The sequence below is a fragment of the Semicossyphus pulcher genome, unplaced genomic scaffold (assembly GCF_022749685.1).
Source record: "Semicossyphus pulcher isolate SPU_LCO1_2020_fin unplaced genomic scaffold, fSemPul1.0.p SCAF_4, whole genome shotgun sequence".
In the NCBI taxonomy this organism is placed as follows: domain Eukaryota; kingdom Metazoa; phylum Chordata; class Actinopteri; order Labriformes; family Labridae; genus Semicossyphus; species Semicossyphus pulcher.
Window position 1 is genome coordinate 14,595,858 of NW_027211715.1, and position 22,343 is coordinate 14,618,200.

General features: G+C 42.1%; 1 protein-coding gene across 2 annotated transcripts in view; it reads left to right on the forward strand.

Annotated features, from left to right (window-relative positions):
* Nucleotides 1-516: 516 nt before the first annotated feature.
* Nucleotides 517-22,343, forward strand: part of unc13a (unc-13 homolog A (C. elegans)) — a 54,222-nt gene continuing 32,395 nt past the window's right edge. For both annotated transcript variants that reach the window (XM_069679458.1, XM_069679459.1), the window contains exons 1-16: nucleotides 517-848; nucleotides 5,325-5,354; nucleotides 5,461-5,560; nucleotides 8,933-9,050; nucleotides 10,081-10,204; nucleotides 10,584-10,654; nucleotides 10,864-10,918; nucleotides 11,497-11,526; nucleotides 12,974-13,169; nucleotides 14,862-14,981; nucleotides 16,377-17,186; nucleotides 17,994-18,087; nucleotides 19,112-19,158; nucleotides 19,334-19,412; nucleotides 20,677-20,751; nucleotides 20,863-21,082. In XM_069679458.1, coding sequence (XP_069535559.1) covers nucleotides 827-848; nucleotides 5,325-5,354; nucleotides 5,461-5,560; nucleotides 8,933-9,050; nucleotides 10,081-10,204; nucleotides 10,584-10,654; nucleotides 10,864-10,918; nucleotides 11,497-11,526; nucleotides 12,974-13,169; nucleotides 14,862-14,981; nucleotides 16,377-17,186; nucleotides 17,994-18,087; nucleotides 19,112-19,158; nucleotides 19,334-19,412; nucleotides 20,677-20,751; nucleotides 20,863-21,082 — 2,191 coding nt within the window. In that variant the 5' untranslated portion in view covers nucleotides 517-826. The remainder of the gene's footprint in view (nucleotides 849-5,324; nucleotides 5,355-5,460; nucleotides 5,561-8,932; nucleotides 9,051-10,080; nucleotides 10,205-10,583; nucleotides 10,655-10,863; nucleotides 10,919-11,496; nucleotides 11,527-12,973; nucleotides 13,170-14,861; nucleotides 14,982-16,376; nucleotides 17,187-17,993; nucleotides 18,088-19,111; nucleotides 19,159-19,333; nucleotides 19,413-20,676; nucleotides 20,752-20,862; nucleotides 21,083-22,343) is intronic.

A 22,343-nucleotide genomic window follows, 5' to 3' on the forward strand; every position in this document is an offset into this window, starting at 1 on the left:
TAGTATCTAGCTTTTTCTTGTATACTGCAAACTTAGGCAACAACTGTTCATCCGCTTCCAGTCGAGTATCACTTAACTAAATCAGCACACCTGCATCATTCATATGCGTCACTATTGCCTCCTTACAGGAAAATCTGACTTCCTGTGCATGCAGTGATGTGAGTCAGCTTCTGATTATTATTTGTAAAGACATCATGTGACTAATCTAAGTTGCACAAAAGTATCTCTGTAGGACTCTCTCTCTTGAATAATAACATTTGATTTAAAACATATATTCTTCATGTGCTCCACTGTTTCCTTAAAAGAACAGCTTGGAAATATAGACCACAAGAATGATCTCAATATTCTTCACCTCTGTGTAAGATATGTGTTGAAAATACTGAATGTGGTTGAAAATACTGAGAGAGAGGCTGAAAGTCAGGGGTTATAGCATTCGCTCTACCCCCCACCCATACATACCATCAGCACCGCTCTGACGTCACTGCCAGGAGCTGTCCACGCAGCGGTGGTGCTGAGGCTGAACAAGATGGCTGTGTGTTGGGGAGCGGAGAGCTGAGAGAGAAGAGTGGGGGGGAAGAGTCTTAAATTCATATAGACGTGTCATAAAAAAGACAGAGCATTGTGACGCTGGCGTTCACTCTCGAAGTGTGAACATTTTTATTTTTGTCAGGCGTAACGCCGCTGCCAGGAACCGGCTGTGCTAGCGACGGAAGGCTTCTCCATCTCCAGCCCAGAGATTCACTCCCCGGCTGTACAGCGCACAGATTAGCTTAATTACGGAAGCTGGTGAAGACGCTGGACCCGGTACTAAAGGCGCATATAAGAAATGTCATTGCTGTGTGTTGGAGGTAAGAAAAAAGCTAACAATGTCTCCGCACGACTTGCTGATCATTTCCAATGCCTGCTATGGGCTGCTGAAAGGGCTTCAAGTCTTATATTCACTGCTTTCTGAGCTATACCTGCGAGGAAATACGATCCATGCATTTGTAGTTTTGTAATAGCAATCTTGCACGGGAAGGTTGCTCCAATTTGCTAAGTTATTAGGTGTTAATTCAATGTAAATCACATTTATAAGACTTATACTTAACATCATGTTTGTCGCTTTACATATTCCTAACGTTTATTTATTATAATTATTATTATTTTTGACACATATCAACCCTGAATCATTTCGCTTCTACTACCCTGGGTGAAAGCCGGTGTTCATTTGACTGTACACTGCTACAACCGGATCGATTTATGGAGTAGGTGTATGCTTTCTGGCAGCCGCTGTCAAACATAGTAAAACACGATGTAATGCACTCCCGGTGTGTCCCTGTGCAGCAGGAGTAAGGGCTGGTTTATGTTTTATGTCGAAAAGCATTTTGATCACAAATCATCTCCACTGCTGACATTTCATCTCAGGTTTAATGCGAACATGCGTGGAAAATAGGCGTGTGCAGTTAGCTACCGAGTTTCTTTCCCGTAGGATATTTCTTGGAGCCACGTGATTGGTTGCAGCATGTCTTAAATCATATTTCTCCATTTGATTGAGCTCCTGTTCAGATTGGTTTTCTAGTGTATAAACACCGTATAATGATTGCTTGTCATGTATCTTCCTTCAGTCATTGATAGTGGATTGGACACTTTTTGGATGGAGTCTAAGATGCTGTCAATAATGTATTTCTGAAGTGACTAAAAAATGATTTGACCTGTCGTGGTTAAGTTATTTTGTTGCTAGTTAGGTTGGAATAGGAGAAAAAAACTAACAGCCTTCATTTCTTAAGGCTGTGGTTCTTTTAATTGACCAGTCCTCTGCTGACAGTTATGATTAATACTGCATCGATAACATGTCAAAAAATAAACGGTTGATAGATTCTGCGGATGTCTCGAGAGTGAAATACTATCATCCTGGGGATTTCCTATAACCTCTTAATAACCTCTGGCCATTGCCAGATCACACATTAGTAACCAGTTGGCATTCAAAGCATGCATGTTCGTCATTCTTATCCTTTGAATCATTCATAAAGTCTAAAAAGGATATGGTGTTTAAGGTGTTTGTTCTGTCTCTTAGTAAGGAGACGTTCTCCTTTTGTTTTACAACTCAGAACTTTGAAAGGAAATGAATTCTGCAGCATTCATGCAACTAATTCAAAAAGCTGTCAGGCTAATGAAGAGATTGATCTCTTAAACATCTTTCATATCCTCAGTGAATTATTAAGAACTTCTCTAGTTGCAACAACTAATAACAGCTCTTTAATGACTCCTCTGCCTTAAAATCCGTGCGTCCTGAGCATTTCTGACCAGTTTCCAGCTCCAAGACACTTGATGAATGTGGTGTCAGATTCGTCAGGGATTAAAGGAGAAAAGATGTGATTCCCTCAAAGTTTCACAGCGAGGTTGGAGAAGACGGCTTGTGGTGTTTGTAAAGAGGCGGCCGTATTGTTGACAAGCAGTGCTGCTTGAGCTGATTGCACAGATGTCAGGATTGAGATTCAGGCTCGTTGGCGGTCCCTTTATGTCCCGAAGCTTTGTTGGCATAGCAACCCTGATGGTATTTTAGGTCTCTGCTGGCATTTTCTCAATAGTTTCTACACACTGTGTTATGGGCCTGCAGCTAGGTCTGTGTTGATATTATACTCTTCACACAAGCTTGGAGAAAAATGTAGAAAGAAAGAGGGTAATGGCTGTTAACCTTGAGCTGCGTGGTCACATGAGTTGTGCTCATAAATCTTGCATGTAATGTGGCATGTGTGTACATGATTACTTTGTCACACGGTGTTCTGTGGACTATTTAAAATGATAGCCCCTGCCACAGAAGCTGAATAAGCATAATCAGATCCTTTAACAACCCTCTTCCTGTCACCCCCTGCGGCAAGATGCCAATTCATGCTTTTTAACTTCATAACACAGCGGACCATTATAAACATGCTCATTAGTGTTACCTTCATTCATCTGGGCACCATCCAAACATCTAAGACTATTTACAGATATATTCAGATCATTAGTGAAGATTTTTTTTGCAGTCAGAAAGTCCAACTTTAGAATGTAATTAAGCCGAAAGCCGTCCTTGGCTAGTTCTCTCTTATTACCATTTCAAACACACTGCTGCGTAATTCTAATCATGCTTGTGTTACTGGGAGTTTGTTGCAAGGATCAGTTGTGTTTTTATGGAAATATATACAGTAGACAGGTAGATAATGTTACATTCATATTCAAGGCTGCATGTACTGCAGCACCATGCTTCAACACCAAATACTGTATATAGACTGTAAGTGTTATATTTGCACCTACATGTTCAGATTCTGTTTCTCAGAGGTGTTTATTAGTGTGTAAGAGAGGAGCATCCAGTCATCAGGGACTCCCATTGCATACTTTCAATGCAGCATATTCGAATCATCATTAATTATATATATACAAAGGTATACTATAGGTGTGTCAGTACGAAAGGGCACGCTCTAATGACCGTTCAGACTCTGAATGAAAGTCTCTCAGTGTCTGCAGGTTTGTATTGTTGTTCCTAATGTGAGTGTAATTGCCCTGAAGAGTGAGCTTTAGGTTGGAAAATCTCAGCCAATAAAAGGCCACTTTAACCCCTCTTGAACGCAAGTGAATGTATTTGTCCAGTTTTCCCTGCAAAGAAAAGAAAATGAGATCCAGTAATTGCTGTGGCAGGTTCTCAACATTTTCTGATGAGGGTTTGCAGAAAATATGTAGCGCACTGTTTTTTTCCCCGACTACTCCTTGCTGTAACTGCAAAAATGTTGGTTTAGTCTTATGCCTGTGAGCTCCCCTCACACATCATACACACACACACCCCTTTCCAAGCACCCCCCACCCCCCCACCCCCCTGTCACACTGAAGTGGTTATTTTTAGTGTTGGGGATGCAGCTCGCTCAGCCCACATCCGGCTGCACAGAGAGATTAATGGAGCACGAGAGAAAGAGATAGAAAGGGAGCACACGTGCATCCTCGCCACATGGCAGGGGGAGCTTGTCGGAGCGAGTCATTGACTGAGAGGGAGAGAGAGGACCGATGACTGGTTGATGTGAGAGAGAGAGAGAGAAAGAAAGAGAGAGAGAGATTTGGCAAGAGTGCAGCTGAGGTGCTTCTGTCATTTAGCGTCTATTTAAGCAGAGAAATAACACATTGAACGCTAACCTCTTTGTCAAATGTATTTTCCCTGCCTCCACGGAAAGAGCCTTCCTCATCCCTTCGGCGTATCCGCTGCTAAAATATCAGGAAGGGGATTTTACTTTGGATTTGTCTAAGACACACGTGATTCACCAGGCCACTTACTCCGTCACCTGCCTCATGAATCACACTGATATTTAAGTGATAAGCATTGAGGGTTTACTGGGGTGACGCTATTTTTGGAACCCAATTTGCCCACAATGATTTTCATGCTCGCTCTGCTGTCACTGACCAAGAAAATTACCCAGACTGCATTTCTTTGTCACTTTTTTTATGAGATTAAATATCAGGGACTGTTTATTTATTTAGCTCTTTCTATTTTAGCGAGTCGGACTGTAGGTCATACATTATAAAGTCATTCCTCTTGAAGCCCAACACACATTCTCAGGGAGTGCTTAAAGGGCTTGTTGTTCGGATTGATTTGAAATTATTCCTTGCATTTCTGTTCAACTGTAACATCAGAGAAAAAGAGGCAATCAGCCGGGATTAAAAGAAAACGGAGCTCTGAATATTAAAACCTCTCCGCTGAACACGGGGATGCTGGGTATCGGCGGGGTGCCGGATTGAATGAATAATGAATAAGCTTCTGACGTCACTGTGGTTTTAAAAAGTCAGTCTGGTACCCTAGAGGTCCCTGCGTGAAGGAGCTTGGGGTGGCTTCTTAGCAAAGCTTCATCATTGTGTCAGAACAAATAGCAGCGCTGCTCCATCTTTCATCCACCAACCCCCCCTATATTCAGCCATGCAGGAATACATGCACATACATCATTTAGAGATGACAAGGCATGTGGCTACTCTGCTTTTACTCTCACCTGCATGAAGTGGCCTTGTGGCGCTGTGACTCAGAGACTCCTGCTGACCGGATGTAGTTGTGCATGTAGAGATGGTGGCATTCTGCCTAAAGAGGATGGAGGAGTCTTAGGCTGAGAAGAGCAAAACAATGCAATGCTCCTGTCAATCACAAGCCAACCAAACCTCTATGCCCATGAGCTACAGAAAGATCCCTACTTAAAGGACCATTGCAGATGAACTGAATGTCATACTTGCAGCATGAAAATGTGAAATCTTTGGAAACCACCTTGTTAGCGGAAAAAAAAAAATGATGTTAAAGCTCACTTTTGTAAATGATCTTTTTTCTCATTTGTTTGCAGTGAAGAAAGCCAAGCTTGATGGACCCCAAGGTGAGTTGCGACCTCCTAAATCACCCTCTTGTACTGACTTTTACTGAGTCACATAAACACTCACACATTAACATGACTAATGGTATCTGTATTCTTCTTTTTACAGAGAAATTTAACACATACGTGACCCTGAAGGTGCAGAATGTTAAGAGCACAACCATCGCTGTGCGCGGCAGCCAGCCATGCTGGGAGCAGGATTTCATGTTGTGAGTGCTTCTTCTTTCTCTCACATCTTCTTCCTCTTTTTATCTCAGCATGGCTCTCCCTCTTTTAGCCCAAGTCTTCCTCTGCAAAACTTCCAGTACAATGTTGCTTAATTGGGGAACAGTCTTTGCTGTATAATTTAGACTCCTCATCTCTAACTACTTTTTTACTTCTACTTGTCTTTGTCCTCTCTCGCAGCCTTCTTATTCAAAGAGCATCTGTAGTGTAATGAGCCTTGTCTCTCTTCTTCTCCCATTGGAACCCAAAGTTATGGCTGTGGATGTATGGATAGAGGTCAATCCCCAGATTGCTAGACTATTGCTTCCTATCCCATATGTCCCATTGAAGGCAGGTTGCTCATAGGCAAACATCTTTACACATTTAGGTAGAACAAGACAGTTAATGTGAACAAGGAAGGAGCCATTAGATTAATCAAAAGGAAGAGTCATGTCAGAGTTTTGTTACAAAAAAATATTACACATCAAAGTCTACTGCAGGCAATTGTGCGTATGTGGGGAAAAAAAGTTGTTCATGCTTGTGGCTCCAGCTGGAGCTGTGTTAAATCGCTGCCTCATGTGGTGTCACTTAAGTCAAAGTCTGTTGGGTCTGAAGACTACAAGTTTGGAAATAGAAATATACACGTATGTGGAGTTACCTTACATGTGTAGCCTGCTTCTTATTGCTGCAGGAGATAAGCAGCTAAAGGCAGTAGCGTAGCATACCTGTGATGGGCCCCGGTACAAATGTTTTTTTTCTCCCTAGCCCTGAACAGGAGCCCAGGCTCGTGCACACATACACGCATGGACACACACAACCACTGCAAACTATTTTAAAGCAGACACTGTATGTCACCCTGTTGAGACTCACGGCGCAACTGTCATCCAAACCAGGCAATGATCAGAACCACGGACAGCAACCGTAGTGACACATTGATCTTCACTAATCAAACAGCTAGGTCCGGGTATAAAAAAACGATTTTTCTGATTCGAATTCATTCTCATTTGAATGACCCAATATCGATTAGTAAATCCCGAGATCGATCTTAAAAAATGTTTAAAAACGTGTCTGATCACACACGTTTCTTAGCACCCCTGAAAGCAGCACGACTCAGCACATCCCCTTAAAACACGGTGGGAGGGAGACATGCCCGGACTTGTTTACTGCACCTACTACAGAGACATAAGTGATCTCCGACGGGCTCTTTTTATTATGTGTGGGTCCATGAATATGTAAGTTAGTTTTGCACCGATGTTCATGTTACTCTCTGTTAGCGTCGGCTTTGGCCGCGAGTGTATTTTCAGCATGTTGTTATACAGCATGCCTTTCCCCATATCTCTTAGTCTCGTGCTTTTTTGTTCTTCTTCTTCTTGTTGTGCTATTAGATCTCGTGGCCAAATCTTGCGCAAGTTGAACCCCATTTCAAATTTTTATGTGTTGACTGCTGTGTGTTGGTCATGTAAATTAAAAGTACATGATGTAACTTCTTTGGGGTCAATTCTTATTGTAAACATTAGATATTTAAACTTCAACTTTATCATAAATGGTACGGCAGCCAAATTTTATCACAGACACACAGCAGGTGTGCATTTCACAACATATGAGAGGTAACAATTATACTGCTATAAATTTAAATCCTATCCCACTCCAACAAAGAGAAATGTTTACTCACTCATTAGAAGTTCATCCTGTGGGCCTTGTGCCCAGCAAAGTCTGTGACAATACTGCTTAAGTCCAATAGTAAAGTGGCAGTAGTGGAAGTTCATCATGGCCCCCCCTCAGTGTACCTTTCACCTGACGTATTTGATAAAGTGCCAGTAGTGGACATTCGTCGTGGGCCCCCCTAAGCGTGTGGGCCCCAGTGCATTGCACCAGTCGCACCGCCGATACTTACGCCAATGGCTAAATGCTACATTAGCTGATGCTAGCACAACACAGCTGAAAGATGAAATTGTAAGCTGTCAGGTTGCATTGTGGGCATTGAAGGTGCCAAGTTTTCACAAAAGGAACATGAACAGAATTTTGATCATTTGATAACTGTCCTTTATGAGTGCGACAATGATCCAGGAGTACAGTGCTGAGTGTGTGAGTACGGTGTGAGTACAGCTCACTGCTTTACACTAGTTCTGGCTTTGCTTGCATTGTAGCTTTTTGGCTTGTAATGGACAAAATAATAAAGACATTTCAAGCTGGCTGTTGTTGCACTAAGAACGTAAACAATGTATGATACATAAGAAACTATATCTGGTGTCAATATCAGAGGGCAGGTGCAGGTGCAAGTCAGTACTGATATAAAAATAGATTCAAATCAATTATTAATGAGTTCTTAATTCACAAGAATAGAGATGTCACCTCAGGGGGTCGATTCTTCAGCACACTGATGTTGAACAACACGTGGCAGCAGGTTCAGCTGTGACATTTATGCTTCCTAAAAGGAGCTATTTTTTGCCCACTTACCCCTGCCTCCTCTCTGTCTCTCACCCTTTGAAGAACAAGGGGGTGATGTAACACCTGGGCTGTTTGAGCTGCTCTTGTAGAGTTCACACACCCCGTGCAGAGGGTTTCTCCGGGCTTTATTACACCTCGAAGTTGTCTGAATGGAAAAAAAACTTGCCTCTTCATCGGCCCATTTTTATATTGAATCTGCTACAGCGCATCCCTTCCTCTCCCTCCCTTTAGATCGCTCACTTTTTCCATCTCCTGCCCCTTTGTTCTTCTCCTCTTTCCCCTTTTGTGAAGCATGAAGCTTTCAGCCATTTGCCACATAGCTTCCGCAGCTCCTAAAGAAGCAGAAGATGCAGTTTCATATCAAAGCTGTGGCTATTATTAGGTTTTGATTCACTTAAGACAGCCAGTGGGCTTCATAAGAGGCACTGTTGGACAATGAGAGGTGCTTGGTGAGCCTCTCAGAGTTGTAATCACTTTACAATACTTCCTTGCTAGTCCAGGCCTCAGCTGTATGGACTGTATGGACTGTATGTGAGTGTTGCACGATGGAAAAAATGACGCATAGAGTTCACTTTTGTTTGTCATACACAAATATAGACAGTGTCTGCTGCTGTCCTATCTGTGCTCCCTCTTATATCCTGCTGGCAGCCTATTTGACAATCACCTGCTCTCTCCGTCTTCATGCCGAATGACTCATTTCCCTCAGCAGATTGAATCACAGTGCATATCCATCACCAGATTTAATGCAGCTCTTGATGGCGCAGACTGTATATCTGTTGAAAACTCCCTGCAGAGTGAGATGTCTGTATGCAGCCCTGTCTCTGCTCACCTCTATATAACATTCTGTATTATTTTAATCTCTTCACTCTGCCTTCTCCTGACTCATTTCTCCTTTTCTTAATCCTCCTCTTCCTCTTTCTGCTGATCAGTGAAATAAACCGCCTGGATTTGGGCTTAACAGTGGAGGTGTGGAATAAAGGGCTGATCTGGGACACCATGGTGGGCACCTTATGGATCCCCCTGCGCAGCATACGGCAGTCCAATGAGGTACACTCCCTCTCTCTCTCTCTCTGTGACTCAGACGCCCAGCATTGGCTACACTTACTGTACATGTACACTAATACTGCAGTCAGAGGAATAAATGAATCCAACTATTAGAACAACCAAATATATATGTGAGTTATGAAACACAAAACTTTTAATGTTACTTTAATTAAGGCCATAATGTAAAACTTGGCACGTGTTTATAGCTTCTTAAATTATTTCTTTAACTATTTACTATCAATCAATAATATTATAGCTGATCTAACACTGTGTAGGAAGTGTGAATATTTTTAGTTTGAATTGGTTGCCAATAATACCAATAGCTGTAGATTTTTTTTCTCTGTTTATAACGTAGCCATAGCGTTTTCTGAATGCTTTATTTATTTAATAATCTAGTTCTTCTGCATAATATCAAACAACTCCTGCTGCCTTAGTGAAACATATTGTTTTTGCCATGATACATAATAAATTGGTTAATGTGATAACATTGAACTCTGATGAGGTTCATGTCTGTAGATATTTTTTTCATCTCAAAGTAAAAGTTCAAAATTTGGGGAAATGTGTTGTCTTGGCTTTCTTGCAGAGTTAAATAATAAATAACCATCAATATGAAGCTACAACCAGGAGGCAATTTGCTAAGATAAGAGACGAAAAGTAGGGGGAACCTGCAAGTCTGACTATCTCTTAAGTTCCCACGTATGTCTACATGCCCGTCTAATGCTCACTCATTGTATTTCTGTTCCACGATTCATGTAAAAGAAAAAACTAAAGGTTTGAGGCTTGAGCTGTTCCCACATATAAAAAAGAACTGTAGAAGCTAAATATTTAAACAGGCAATGTAAATTCCCCCCTTAAGATGTATTTAAAATAAGTGGTTAGTCTAGAGCCCAATACGGACAACCGTGCCAATTAAGTATTTATTGTTTGCACCTGATAATGACATCATCTTCGTTAGTATCAGCTGCGCCCAGTGGTTTTTCAACATGTTAAGCGAGGTTACTTTTTCATTCATTGAACTGCATATCTTTTCCAGGAGGGTCCAGGCCAGTGGCTGACCCTGGACTCCAACGCAATCATGGCTGAGAATGAGATCTGTGGAACCAAAGACCCGACCTTTCATCGGCTGCTGCTCGACACCCGCTTTGAACTGCCATTAGGTTTGACCTTTTTATCACAGTTATATTTATCCCACCTGGTGCTTTACTCTCTATTTTAATAAGATACGATTTTAGCTGTTTGGAGGCTTTTATGTGGGAAGTCCTTTCGTCCTGAGAAAAATCACATTTTTAAAAAACTTAAGTAAGTCATCTGCTGAATAATATTGTATTATAGGTTTAAAGTTTTTAGAACAGCAACTGCCCTTGTGGTTAGATTGCTTTGCCAATCTTTCATTTTCGTACTATCTAATACTATTGCCATGACATTTAAAGAAATCAATTAGATGTATCTGTGGCTGTATTCCAGGGAGAAATAAAGAGACAGACCTGTTTATAATGTGCATTATATACGCTGAGTGTTTTGTGTTATGTGCTGCAGACATTCCAGAAGAAGAAGCCAGATACTGGGCCAAGAAACTTGAACAACTAAACGCCATGAGAGATCAAGATGTAAGAACCTAATTTCTCCTACAGTCCCATCACTCTTTCTGCACCATCGGTCATCTATATTTCCTCATTTATTTCTTCCACTTTAGTATATTTCTTCATTACCCTAATTACTCTATGGCTGCTAGAGTAAGCAGGGTGTCCAGAGTTTTTAACTGCAAGAAGCGCTGCTGTATTTCCTAAGATGCATGTTGTTGTTTTTCCTCCCTCAGTATGCCTATCAAGAAGAACAGGAGCGACCCCTCCATGCTCCAACCACACAGTGCTGTGAGTGTTAAAAGTCACTTCTGCATCCACCACCTCCTCGGTCCCCTGCTGGGTCATTTTTATGCCTCCTCTTCGTCCTCCCCTCACTCACTCGTACCCATCGGCCTAGACAGGAAGTAAAATGAGACTGATGGATGAAGGAAAGGATGGAAGGGGGGGTGGGTGGGGGATGATGTGACAAATCACACATGTAATCCAGCCTGGACACTTGAATGACTTATAGGTGCGAGCTGTGTGATGAATGTGAAGTGACATATGCTGGGATGTCAGACACACACCAGTCTGTCTGGTGATGATGACACAGGGAGCAGGTGGATAAGTGTGTATAGTATCAGTCTGGTTGCATGATGCTTGAGTGTGTGTGCAAAGGTAGTAACAACCTCGTTCTTTTCTTAAATTATAAACACGTACATTTACTCAGATTTACTATATTCCCCCCGTATGCACATGTGTTCTCTCCTATTATTTCTCAGGGCTACAAATCCCAGCATGTTTGTTTACCTGGCTTTGTGGGCTGCTGATTTTTTTAATTTGTGGCCAAACCTAATTTGGTTTCCCAACACTTTATCTCCTCGCAGGTAATTGGAGTCTGTGGGGAGACCAGCAAAGTAAGTTTCTTTCATGCACCTCTGCTGATGAGTCGGACTAATTCTGTATTTATTGTCCACGTCTCACTTAATGTAATGATCTCCTTGTTTAGACCATTAGCTGCTATGAAAATTGTTTTTTTCCACACATCCTCTCTGAATCCTCTCTGAGCTAGGATCCATTTTTTCTCCTGATAGATTTAGTTTTTTTTCTAAAGGTTTGTTTTTATCTGGGGATCATGGTGACATGCCCCCCCTCACTTTTCAAATCCTGTTACCTTTAACACTTTCAGGGAGATTTTCTCACTTAAGTCTCTCAGAACAATGCTCTTCTTGTCTTGTCATATTATCCAGGTGATGGAAGGTCTGAGTTATAAAATAATGAAGCATTCATCTAAATTGCCTTCATTTAGTACCTTGCTGTGAGAGCAGCAGCTACAAGTACAGAGATCTTGGCTCTCAGCCAAAAAACCCACTAACACCCGCTGACATTCGTCTTTTTTGCTTAATGAGAACGGCTACAATCGGCATTCAGACATTGACTCTGCAGTAGACTCGGGTAATTATTGCCTCGGCTCCAATCGGCATTGATGGGAACACAAAACCTGTGTCGACACGTTAATCTCCACCCCCTTTCCGGCGATGCTATGCTCCATCAGTAACTTCTGCGACTCCTTGTCATCTCAGCTATAAATTCCGCCCGCCTCCTTCCGAGCAGCGTTTGAACATCATTCCAAATTTGTCGCCGCCGAGTTTGATAAAAAGACTGAATGAGTAACAGATACAATAAAGACCTAACCACCGTAACATCACAAGATAACGACGAGGCACCACCATAATATCAAATAATCATAACTCGTATCCCCAGAGTTGCAAAAGAACAAAACAGGCTTAACTCACGTCATTAGTGTGAGCAATGGCAGCATGGCATGTCCTGGTCTGTACTATCATAGTGACCACTCTATTGTTTTGTTTTCTAGATCGCCAGAAAATGATCCCGTTATCACGAGAAAACAAGCTTTGTTATCCCTAGATAACGGGGAAAATAAGTAGAGATCTCCAGAAAACGACAAGAAATCTCGTTATCACGGGAAACCAGAGTAAATTAAATGTATGGATGCATGTCCATTAAGGGCTTCCGTAGGTTACAATTCAAAGGTTATCCTTCCTTTATTTTGAAAAACAGTTTCATTTTCATTTCCTTTTTTTATATTTTTGTTTCAGTTTGTTTTTTTCTTGTCATCTCATTTTCAAAACTAAAGCTACACCTTAGCAAAAAAGGTTGAATGTCAGTATTTGCATTTGTCAATGATATACACCATCTAGTGTTATAAAAAAAATCCTAAAGCCAAATCTTACAGGATAAAACATAAAAAAAACATCCGAATTCTATCATCAGACCAATCATTCTCTCCTGGTCTCACCGTCTGACTTGGTCACATCTTGCCTGCTGTGTTTGTGTGAACAGACGAGGATCCAGACAGTGCCGTGGACGACAGGGATAGCGACTACCGTAGTGAGACCAGTAACAGCATCCCACCCCCCTTTTACACCACCTCCCAGCCAAACGCTTCCATGCACCAGTATCCCATGAGGCACCAGCACTACAGACACTCCTACAACGAGGACATGCAAGACTTGGACTACGAACACAGAGCCATGAGGTAACGAGCACCTTACAGCCTCTATGTAGCCACAAGTGAGTGGTGTTTTCCTTTCCATGAGATAACCAGGGCGGAGTGTTAGAATATACCAGAAACAGGGAGAAAGGTTTTGTTTTGCTGCGTCAGGAAGAGAAAAACACAGTCAGAACAGTTTAAAGATAAATATGAAATATTGTGTTCCCATCGTAAACAAATAGTCCTCAGTGAATATGTTCATATGGGGTCTAGCATCTATCCCCGAGACAGCTCAGCCCCTGGGGTCTTGTTTTGTTTCACTGTATTGTTCATGGTAACATGTCCCACTGTGCTCTCCCCCTCTAGAGAATAACCCTGGCCTCAGTGTATACAAGCATGCTGAGGCGCACAGTTCTTGTATACAGGTCAAAAATGAAGTGGGCCTTTTGTGGTTATCTTGTTCGTGTATATGCGTGTGAGTGCATGTGTGAATGCGTGCGTGCGTGCCTGCATCTGTGTGTGCATGTCGACTGTGTGAGAATCACACACCCCATGTGATCTCCCTTGTGCTAAGTTGTTTTGCAGAAAATGAAATAATTTTTGGAGCTAACAGAAGAAGATAGAAAATAATGCATTACTCAGAAAAGCTGAAACAGTGTGACCTTTACATTTGGTGAGATTTAGAGTGGTAAAATAATTCTCAAGTGCTCAACCTCAGTGTGAGGTCTTTGTGCAGACACTTAAAGAATAGGTTCACAGTTCATCGAGTTGCTTTTAAACAGAAGTCAGATGTTTATTTGAGCATATAAACAGGTTTTGCAAGCTGTAATCATTCATCTGTTCATATTGGCCATAAAGGGATCCGTATAGAAGGCATAGGGAAACAAATAAACTGGGTATAAAGTTAGTAGGTCTTTTTGGTTCAAACTTTCTCTTTGTGTTTCCATAGATTGTGTTTTCTTGTTGAATTCGGTGAAGAGAAATTTTATAGTAAAATGACTGCTTGATTTAAATAACTTGGGCTGCTAAAGCCTTTCCTTTAGATGAACTTTTGCAGAATACATTTTTGCACCAAACACCGAAGGACAGTGGATTTTAATCTCCCAACACTTACATTGGGAAAACTCAAAGAGGGGGTATTATGCTGTTTCACATTTTAAGACATATATATATATGATGTCACAAAGTTGGATCTCCTAAACATGAGTGAAGTTTCAAATCTTTAGTTAAAAGTATGTTGGAGTAATCCCCTACAGGCTTGCTGGTATTAGACAGACTTCTCCAGATGCTTCATTTTGTGATGTCACAAAGGGGCAGGGTTTCTTAAAGGGACAGTGCTGACTGAGCTGTTTCAGGCAGAGGCTGTATGAGGGCATGCACAGAGCACCAGTGTGAGAAAATTTTAACTGTAAATTATGCTAAGCTAATCCAAAGGTATCACAGAGTGAAATATGAAGCTTGAAATTAGTATAATAGTCCCCCTTTAAAAGTGTTTTTATTGGGCAATTAGAAGGATTGGATGATTACAGCGAGTAAAACTTGCTCCAGTTTTCAAATGAACGCCTGACTATTGTTTTACGACAGGCTTGAAAAACTGTAAACATGTCCTTTAACCGCGCAGTGCAGAGGTTCAGTTTGCTTAGAGCTGTTCTTTCAAAGGTTTGCACTGAGCTCTACTGATGCTCCTCTCCCACCTCTCCCCTCCTCCCTACCTCCCTCCCTGCTCCCTCTTACCAGACGCTATGATAGTTTAGACTCGGCCACCAACGGGCGCAGCGATATCGACTCAGGCTCAGGGTCGAGCCGGCGCACCAGCCGTCAGTATTCTCTAGACAGTAGGCATTCACTGTCCGATAGGTGGGTCTCTGTACCTCCTCTCCAACTCCTCCTGCTCTTCCTTCTCCTGCTCCGGCCTGTGACTCCGTCTCGCTGTGACGTCAGTGGTGGACTTGTCCCGTCCTCCTCGCTCGCTGTGCTTGCATGCATGCGCTCTTACCCTATCTCTTTATATGTATATTCTATACTTTTATAGAAAACTACTGGTCCTGCATCTATATTTACTGTGTCCTTGGTGAAGAAACACAAATCAGTTTTGCAAGTGATGTATCATACTCATCTTCACAATTTTTAAACTGTAAACTCTGCGCAGTTTGTGCTTTTTTGTGTGTTTAAGTGACTGACAAGATGTGTGTACGCGTGGGTTGTTTCGTAAAAGTCAGAGACGGGGGAAGGTTAATTGTTGGTTGGAGTTAGTGGAGGAGCCTGTGTGAATCTGTTGTCGTGCCAGCCTATTATTACAGCCTCATCCTGTATGTTTAAGAGGAGCCCTCTCTTATAGGTGTCACATACTATGTAATTATACACATTTATTATCTACTTATAAGGCAGCTGGACCACTGCAGCCTAATAACAGTGCCCGAGCAGAGACAGATTATGTCCATTTTCATCATAATTTCCCCATTTTTCACTCTTTGCATCGTGAGGCCAGACATGTATTCAGACCCACACGTTATGCAAGCATTTGTCACCGTCTGTGTCAGTCTTTGTGCTGGATTCGAGCGAGATTGTGAGATAGATGTTGAATAGAAAAGAACAGGGGTCTCGTGATTGAGTGTTTCTGTGTCCGTACAGCCATACTTGTGTATTCCCTCTGGCTCACAGCCCAAAGACATTTCTCTCCTTTACCGCTCCTGCACCATGCATTATTGAGCTAACACGACTGTCATCAATAGAGACAAAAAACAATAACGTGTGAGTGTGTGTCCGTGTGTGTGACGTTGTATTTGCATGTCTCTCTGAGTCATGGTCTGTCTAAATGTCTAATAGCCTCATTCATCATCTCGGGTAAATATTATTCACTTATTTATCTGGAAAAAGTGGCTGCTTTTGTTCTGGCAGACTAATAAATTTCACTCAACCTCTCCAGGTTCACTCTTTTATTTGAATACGTCTATTTATATCTTTTTGTCTGCTGTGTTTCTGTGTTAATTTGCGTGTGAACTAGTATCCATAGTAACCTTTTTTCATTTCGAAAAAGATGATTGCAGTTACAAAGATGCATCACAAGCCTAAACCCCCGTGCCCTTGGTTTTCTTTTCCTATTAGTTAGCTGTCCTCCTCCCTGACCCCAAAACACGCTCCTTAAGTGTCAACATGACAACCAAGCTCCTTATTGTTAAGTGTGGGTACTCCTCTAGCTCACTTTCAAACATTGCGTCTTTGTAACTTGTGTCTGTATCTCCCTCCGTTCAGCCCCACAGACAGTCGTTACGCCTCCTCGGGCGAGTTGAGTCGAGGCAGCTCTCAGCTCAGCGAGGAGTTTGTTCCCGAAGACGGCGAGAGTTTGCGAGGTTCAGAGTTCTACGATGAGAACGACTCCTACCACTCCTGCCACTCCTCCGTCAGCTACGGCAAAGAGGACTCCCCAGGCTGGGAGGGCGAGGACCCCCAAGGCGTCTACAGCGACGATGGAGGCTACCTGAAAGATGGAGGGGAAGAAGGGGCGCTGTATGCCGAGGAGGAGGGTGACGTGTACGGGGAGGAAGGCGAGTACAACTACGAGGATGAGGAGGAAATGCCTTACGAGGAAGACGAGGATATGTACCCACTTGACGGCACGCTCAGTGAAGACCAGGAGCCGCCCTATACCCCCACACCAACAAGCACTGCCCCCACCCTAATGCCCACCCCTGACGCTCTGTCCTCCACCAGACCTCCGCTGGAGAAACAGCCGTCGTTACATCAGCAGAAGCCGGCCCAGGATCAGCTCCAGCCCCCAAGCACAGCTCCGGGTCTACCTCCAGTCACACAGGAGGACAAGTTGCCCCCTTTCAGCTCAGAGTCCACAGTGCCTCCATTTGCACCCACCCAACCTGCTCCACCTACCACCGATACATTCACCCCCACGATTACACCACAGGTTCCAGCTCTAGATGAAGAGCTCCTGGAGCCTGAGCCTGAGTCTGAGATCCCGCTGGAGGAAACTGCACCCCCCGAACAGCCTCCAGTGGAAGAGAGCGTCCCTCCGGCTCCTGAAGAGAAAACAGAGCCACCTGTTCCAAGGTAAACACTGTTTATACACTGTCAGCTTCAGAGGGGGGAAACAAGCTCCCACACAATGTCAACACTACATGTAGCTTCATTAGCCACATTTTGCTACACAGACAATAATCTGGCAGGTCACTTAATTAACATTTATCACATACACTATATTTACATAGTTAAACAGATACCATTGATAACACAAAGCCAATTATCCAGAGGGTAAAACATAGGAGGCAGACAAAAAGGACAGTGTAGTTAAAGCTGTGTAATTATTATAAAAGTTTTATTCCATGCAGCTATCTCTAAACAGGTTGAAAATGCTGCTTTAAGACTAGCTACATGAAAGCCAATTAAAGAGCTACTCCAGCTTTTTTGTATTGTAATTCCACAAAGTTGCTGGACTTGCAAATGACACATTAAAAAAAGGAATGATCAAAATCCAAGCAGCAGAGGTGGAGATATATCAGGGTTATGTTCTCAGATAGTGAAAAGCAAGTGTTGCAGGCTGAGAAATAGATATAAGATAAAAAACATATATCATGTTTTCACTACATTAGCATGTAGACCACTCCCTCTCACATATATAAATAATTTCCTGTACAACTACGAGGATGAGGAGGAAATGCCTTATGAGGAAGACGAGGATATGTACCCTCTTGACGGCACGCTCAGTGAAGACCAGGAGCCGCCCTATACCCCCACACCAACAAGCACTGCCCCCACCATAATGGGGCAGTGCTTTTTGTGGTGTAATTAGCATGTAGACCACTCCCTCTCACATATATAAATATTTTCCTGAAATGTTGATTCCTTATTCACTTTTAGCTTCCCAAAGAGGGAAATGATGGAACCCGGTCCCGCCCGAGCCAAAGCCAACTGGCTCAGACTTTTCAGCAGAGTACGACTACAGCTGCAAGAGGTACAGCCAGTGTGTGTGTTTCTAAGTGTATATTTTTGTGCACGTAGGTGTATATTTGTAACATGCATTTGGTTAATGCCTGCGCTCATTCAAGTGGTTGATACATTCTTGCTGTTGTTGCTATGCTTCAATTCCTATGTGTCTTATTTGACTTGTTGCACTAGTCCCTGCATGTCTTACTGTTACTGCGTTTTCTTTCCAGCTTTTGTTAACTGGTCCACCATTTTTCCCAGTTTTTGGTTATTGTTGTGGATTATATTGTCTTGTGTTTATTTGATAGTTTCTGTTTACCCCTTGTACTGTTTTGCCATTTCATTATTTTCTTTTCAGTTGTTTGCCATCCTCGTAGCGATTTGCATGTAGTCCGTTCTGATTACCCATGGCAGGAGCAGACGCTCAGGTGGGTGTGGCCTGTAGTGTGTTAGTCAATCAGAATTATACTGTACGTATTGTGCGTAGCTCTTTGATATTTATTGGTTAGCACAGCAACACAGACAATACTGTAAACCTGCTGTGTGTCATTTTTAAAGCCTGCCGTTTGTAACAATCGTGACTATTTCTGTGTGTCAGCGTGACGTGAGTGTCAATGCTGTGTGTCATTCTTTGAACTGGCAGGCGGACAAAGAACATGTCTTTCAATAAAAGAACAGATAGAATTAGAAGAGTGATTACACGGACGGCCATCTGGCTGTAATCTACTTTTACTATGATTCTCAAACACAGAGAGGCCTCTGTTGATGTCAATAATCTCTACACTCAGAAAGACAGAACTCAGCTGGACCACTCTCCTGATCTTTCCCTCTCTCTTCTATCTCCCACTTTTACCACTGCTGTATTATTCATTTATAAATTATTAAAGCATGATTGTGGCTACAGCTACTAGCCAAGAACCCACCATGAAATAGTTGTTTTTGCAGTATATTCACTTTCACATTCAAGAACAATATAAAAAAGATGCCATGCTACAGATCTATTGGACTCCTGCTCGCCTCTCTTCTCATCTCATTTCTCTTTTCCTCCTCAGGCCAGAGGAGAAAGTGTCGGCATCGCCTCTCTGCTCTTATCAGCAGGGTAAGTAACCATGACGCTGTTTTTACTACAGTCATTGGAAATCTATAACGTACCAACCAAGAGGCGAGCCAGTTTGCTTTAAGTCTGAATGCATTTATGGTATAATTGATTAATTGTGTCGAGGTTGACAACTATAGCTGGTGTTGGATCCTTTCTCTGTATGTGTTTTCTCCAGGATGGGTGGGGCTCTGTATAGCATTGACAGCATGCCAGACCTCAGGAAGAGGAAAGCTATGCCTCTGGTCAGAGATCTGGTGAGTAATCCCTCATATTCCCCTGACTAAGTTTCTCACATACCCCACAATCCATCCATAACTCACCTCAGCAATCAGCACTAAGCCTCCTGTTTTCTTTCTTATTCACTGATTTCCTTTCTTATATTATTCTCTTTACCTTATGGTCCTTTTCTAGTCGTTTGTTCTCTTCCTCTCTTTCTTTAAGCCCACTGCACTACATCCACTCTACTAACAGACATTATTTTTCCACACATTTACAGCCTGACAAGGTTTCCTCTGACTGACACTGACGTCTGCTTGATCTGCTCTATAACACATCTTTTATCACCCCACACTGCCGTCATCCCCATGCCTCCCTGACACTGCCTCATTATAGCCGTGCGACTGTCGGAAATATAGATCCTTTGGAGAAAGCCGTCATTCAGTTATACAAGACACTTCCTGAGAGCATCTTGTACTATTACACAGCCAGGACAGCATGATCTTTATTCAACCTTTGTTAAAGTTACAAGGCGAGAAATTTTAGAAAGCCAGGCAGAGCTCAGTGTGCCTTTTTCATAACCACACCAGATCTTTGCATCGCAACACACAAATAATTAGCTTAGACATCTGTCTTAATCATTCATTTTGCTGTCACAAAGACAACAGTCTCTTAGTAATGACAGACAGTCACAGGCAGGTGAGCAGATGCTTCCCTTCCTCTCTCTGTCTCTCTTTGACGAGCTGTGAGTGTGTGTTTGTGACAGTCTCAGGTAATTGGTTGGACAGGGTGGAGCCATGGCTGAATGAGAACTGATCACAGACTGATCGGATTTCATTCATACATCAGATACTGTTTCCTGGACTGGATGCAGCTGTGACGGTCTCCACATCTGCCTGTAGATATGCCCTGGCTGTTAAATTCCCCCCATACTTTTATGCTGATGTTCCTTCTGGTTAAATCAGAATAACTTCAGAATAGACACCATAAACGCATCTCTTTTCCATTTTAAATTTTTAATGGAAGGTCCCACCTTCTTACATTTTTGTAATATTAAATGTCTTCCTTCTCTCCCCCCACCTTCACTGCACTGTCACAGGCTATGGTAAGTAACCCGAATACCATTTGCTATTAAAACACATTTTATGAAGGTACACCCGCAAATTGGTCACAGGTAGAAGTTTAATTGTTTCAGCCCTCACCTCTAGTTTGCTGTAACTGAGATTTGTCTTGATAAATAATAAGAAATTAAGATGGAAGCTGGGAGAAACTGACCCCTCCTGGTTTTTTTTTGCCACTTAGTCGTTGGTTCAGAGCTCCAGGAAGGCAGGCATCACCTCAGCCCTGATGTCCAGCACCTTGCACAATGAAGAACTGGTCAGTGCTCATATACAATAATAATTAAATGTATCTGACATTATGCCAAAAGTCATTCTAGCAAACTCAGCTTCTTCTAATCATTGACTTCTCTCCTCTGTACCTCTGTAGAAGAGCCATGTCTACAAGAAAACCCTCCAAGCCCTAATATATCCCATCTCCTGCACAACGCCACATAATTTTGAGGTGTGGACGGCCACCACGCCCACCTACTGCTACGAGTGTGAGGGACTGCTGTGGGGTATCGCTCGCCAGGGCATGCGTTGTACTGAGTGTGGAGTCAAATGCCACGAGAAGTGTCAAGATCTGCTCAATGCTGACTGTCTGCAAAGTAAGTGTAACAACAGAAAACAGAAAACACTCCCCCCAGTCCCTGTTAGCATTTATAAGAGTGACTGAATTACTAATATGATGTCATTTTAGCAATTTGGTATCACTATCTGCACATTCAATAAATGGCTAAAGCCAGGAGACAGTTAGCTTAGCCTAGCATAAAGACTGTAAACAAGGTACAACAGCTTGCATGGTTCTGTGAAAATGGTTAAGAAAATAAATACCAAAGTTTCAGTTGGCTAAGCCTAGCATAAAGACTGTAAAAAATATAAAACAGCTAGCATGGTTCTGTGAAAAAGGTAAAACACTTAGGTTTCAGTTAGCTTAGCCTAGCATAAAGACTGTAGACAAGGTAGAATAGCTATCATGGTTCTGTTAAAAGGGTAAAAAAGGTTATATATACTTAGGTTTCAGTTAGCTTAGCCTAGCATTAAGAATGTAAACAAATTAAAACAGTTAGCATGGTTCTGTTAAAAGGATAACAAAAACCCTGAAGTTTCAGTTAGCTTAGCCTAGCATGAAAAATAAAATGGAACAGATAGTTCTGTGAAAAAGGTAATACATTAGATTGTGTGTGTATTACCCAAATATGTGTCAATAAGTGAGCTTTATTTATGGAGTAGGAGGCAGATTTTTTATCCTTTAGTCAAAGCTAGACTGGCTTCAGGCCAAGGATATTTACAAAGCTGTATCATCTCTAATCTAACTCCTGGCAAGAAAGTGAGAATGTTTATTTGCCAAAAATTCATAGTTATTTCTTTATGTTTTTTTGGCCCTAAAATTACCTTCTGAAGCCAAATATATTCTGAGACGTATACACGCTAAAGCTTAGATGCCACATTGTATTCACATGATATTTAGCTGGCCTCTGCTAAAATATAGCAGTAAACACTTACAGAGGCTGAACGACCATGTGCTGACTTAGTTTCAGACTTTTTGCTGTGCCAGTGCTGCTTTCTTTTATTAATAATAGTAAACTATCATCTTTTTCATCTTATCTCTATTTGTCACTGCCAAGAGCAGTCCTCAGTTCTCTGTCATACTTTTTCATTTTCCTTGTTTTCTTGAGAGGATATTAAAAGCCATTCGTCTTTTGTTGTCATCCACCTCTCCTTTCCATCTCTCTTTAAGTCAGCATTTTATGGCTCAGCAAAGTGTCCTCCTCTCATTCATGAAATATAGCCATGCTTTTCATTACCTGAGCAGTTTTCTTCTCTTCTTCTCTACTGTATACCATCAAATCCTCTCTCCTCTCAAAA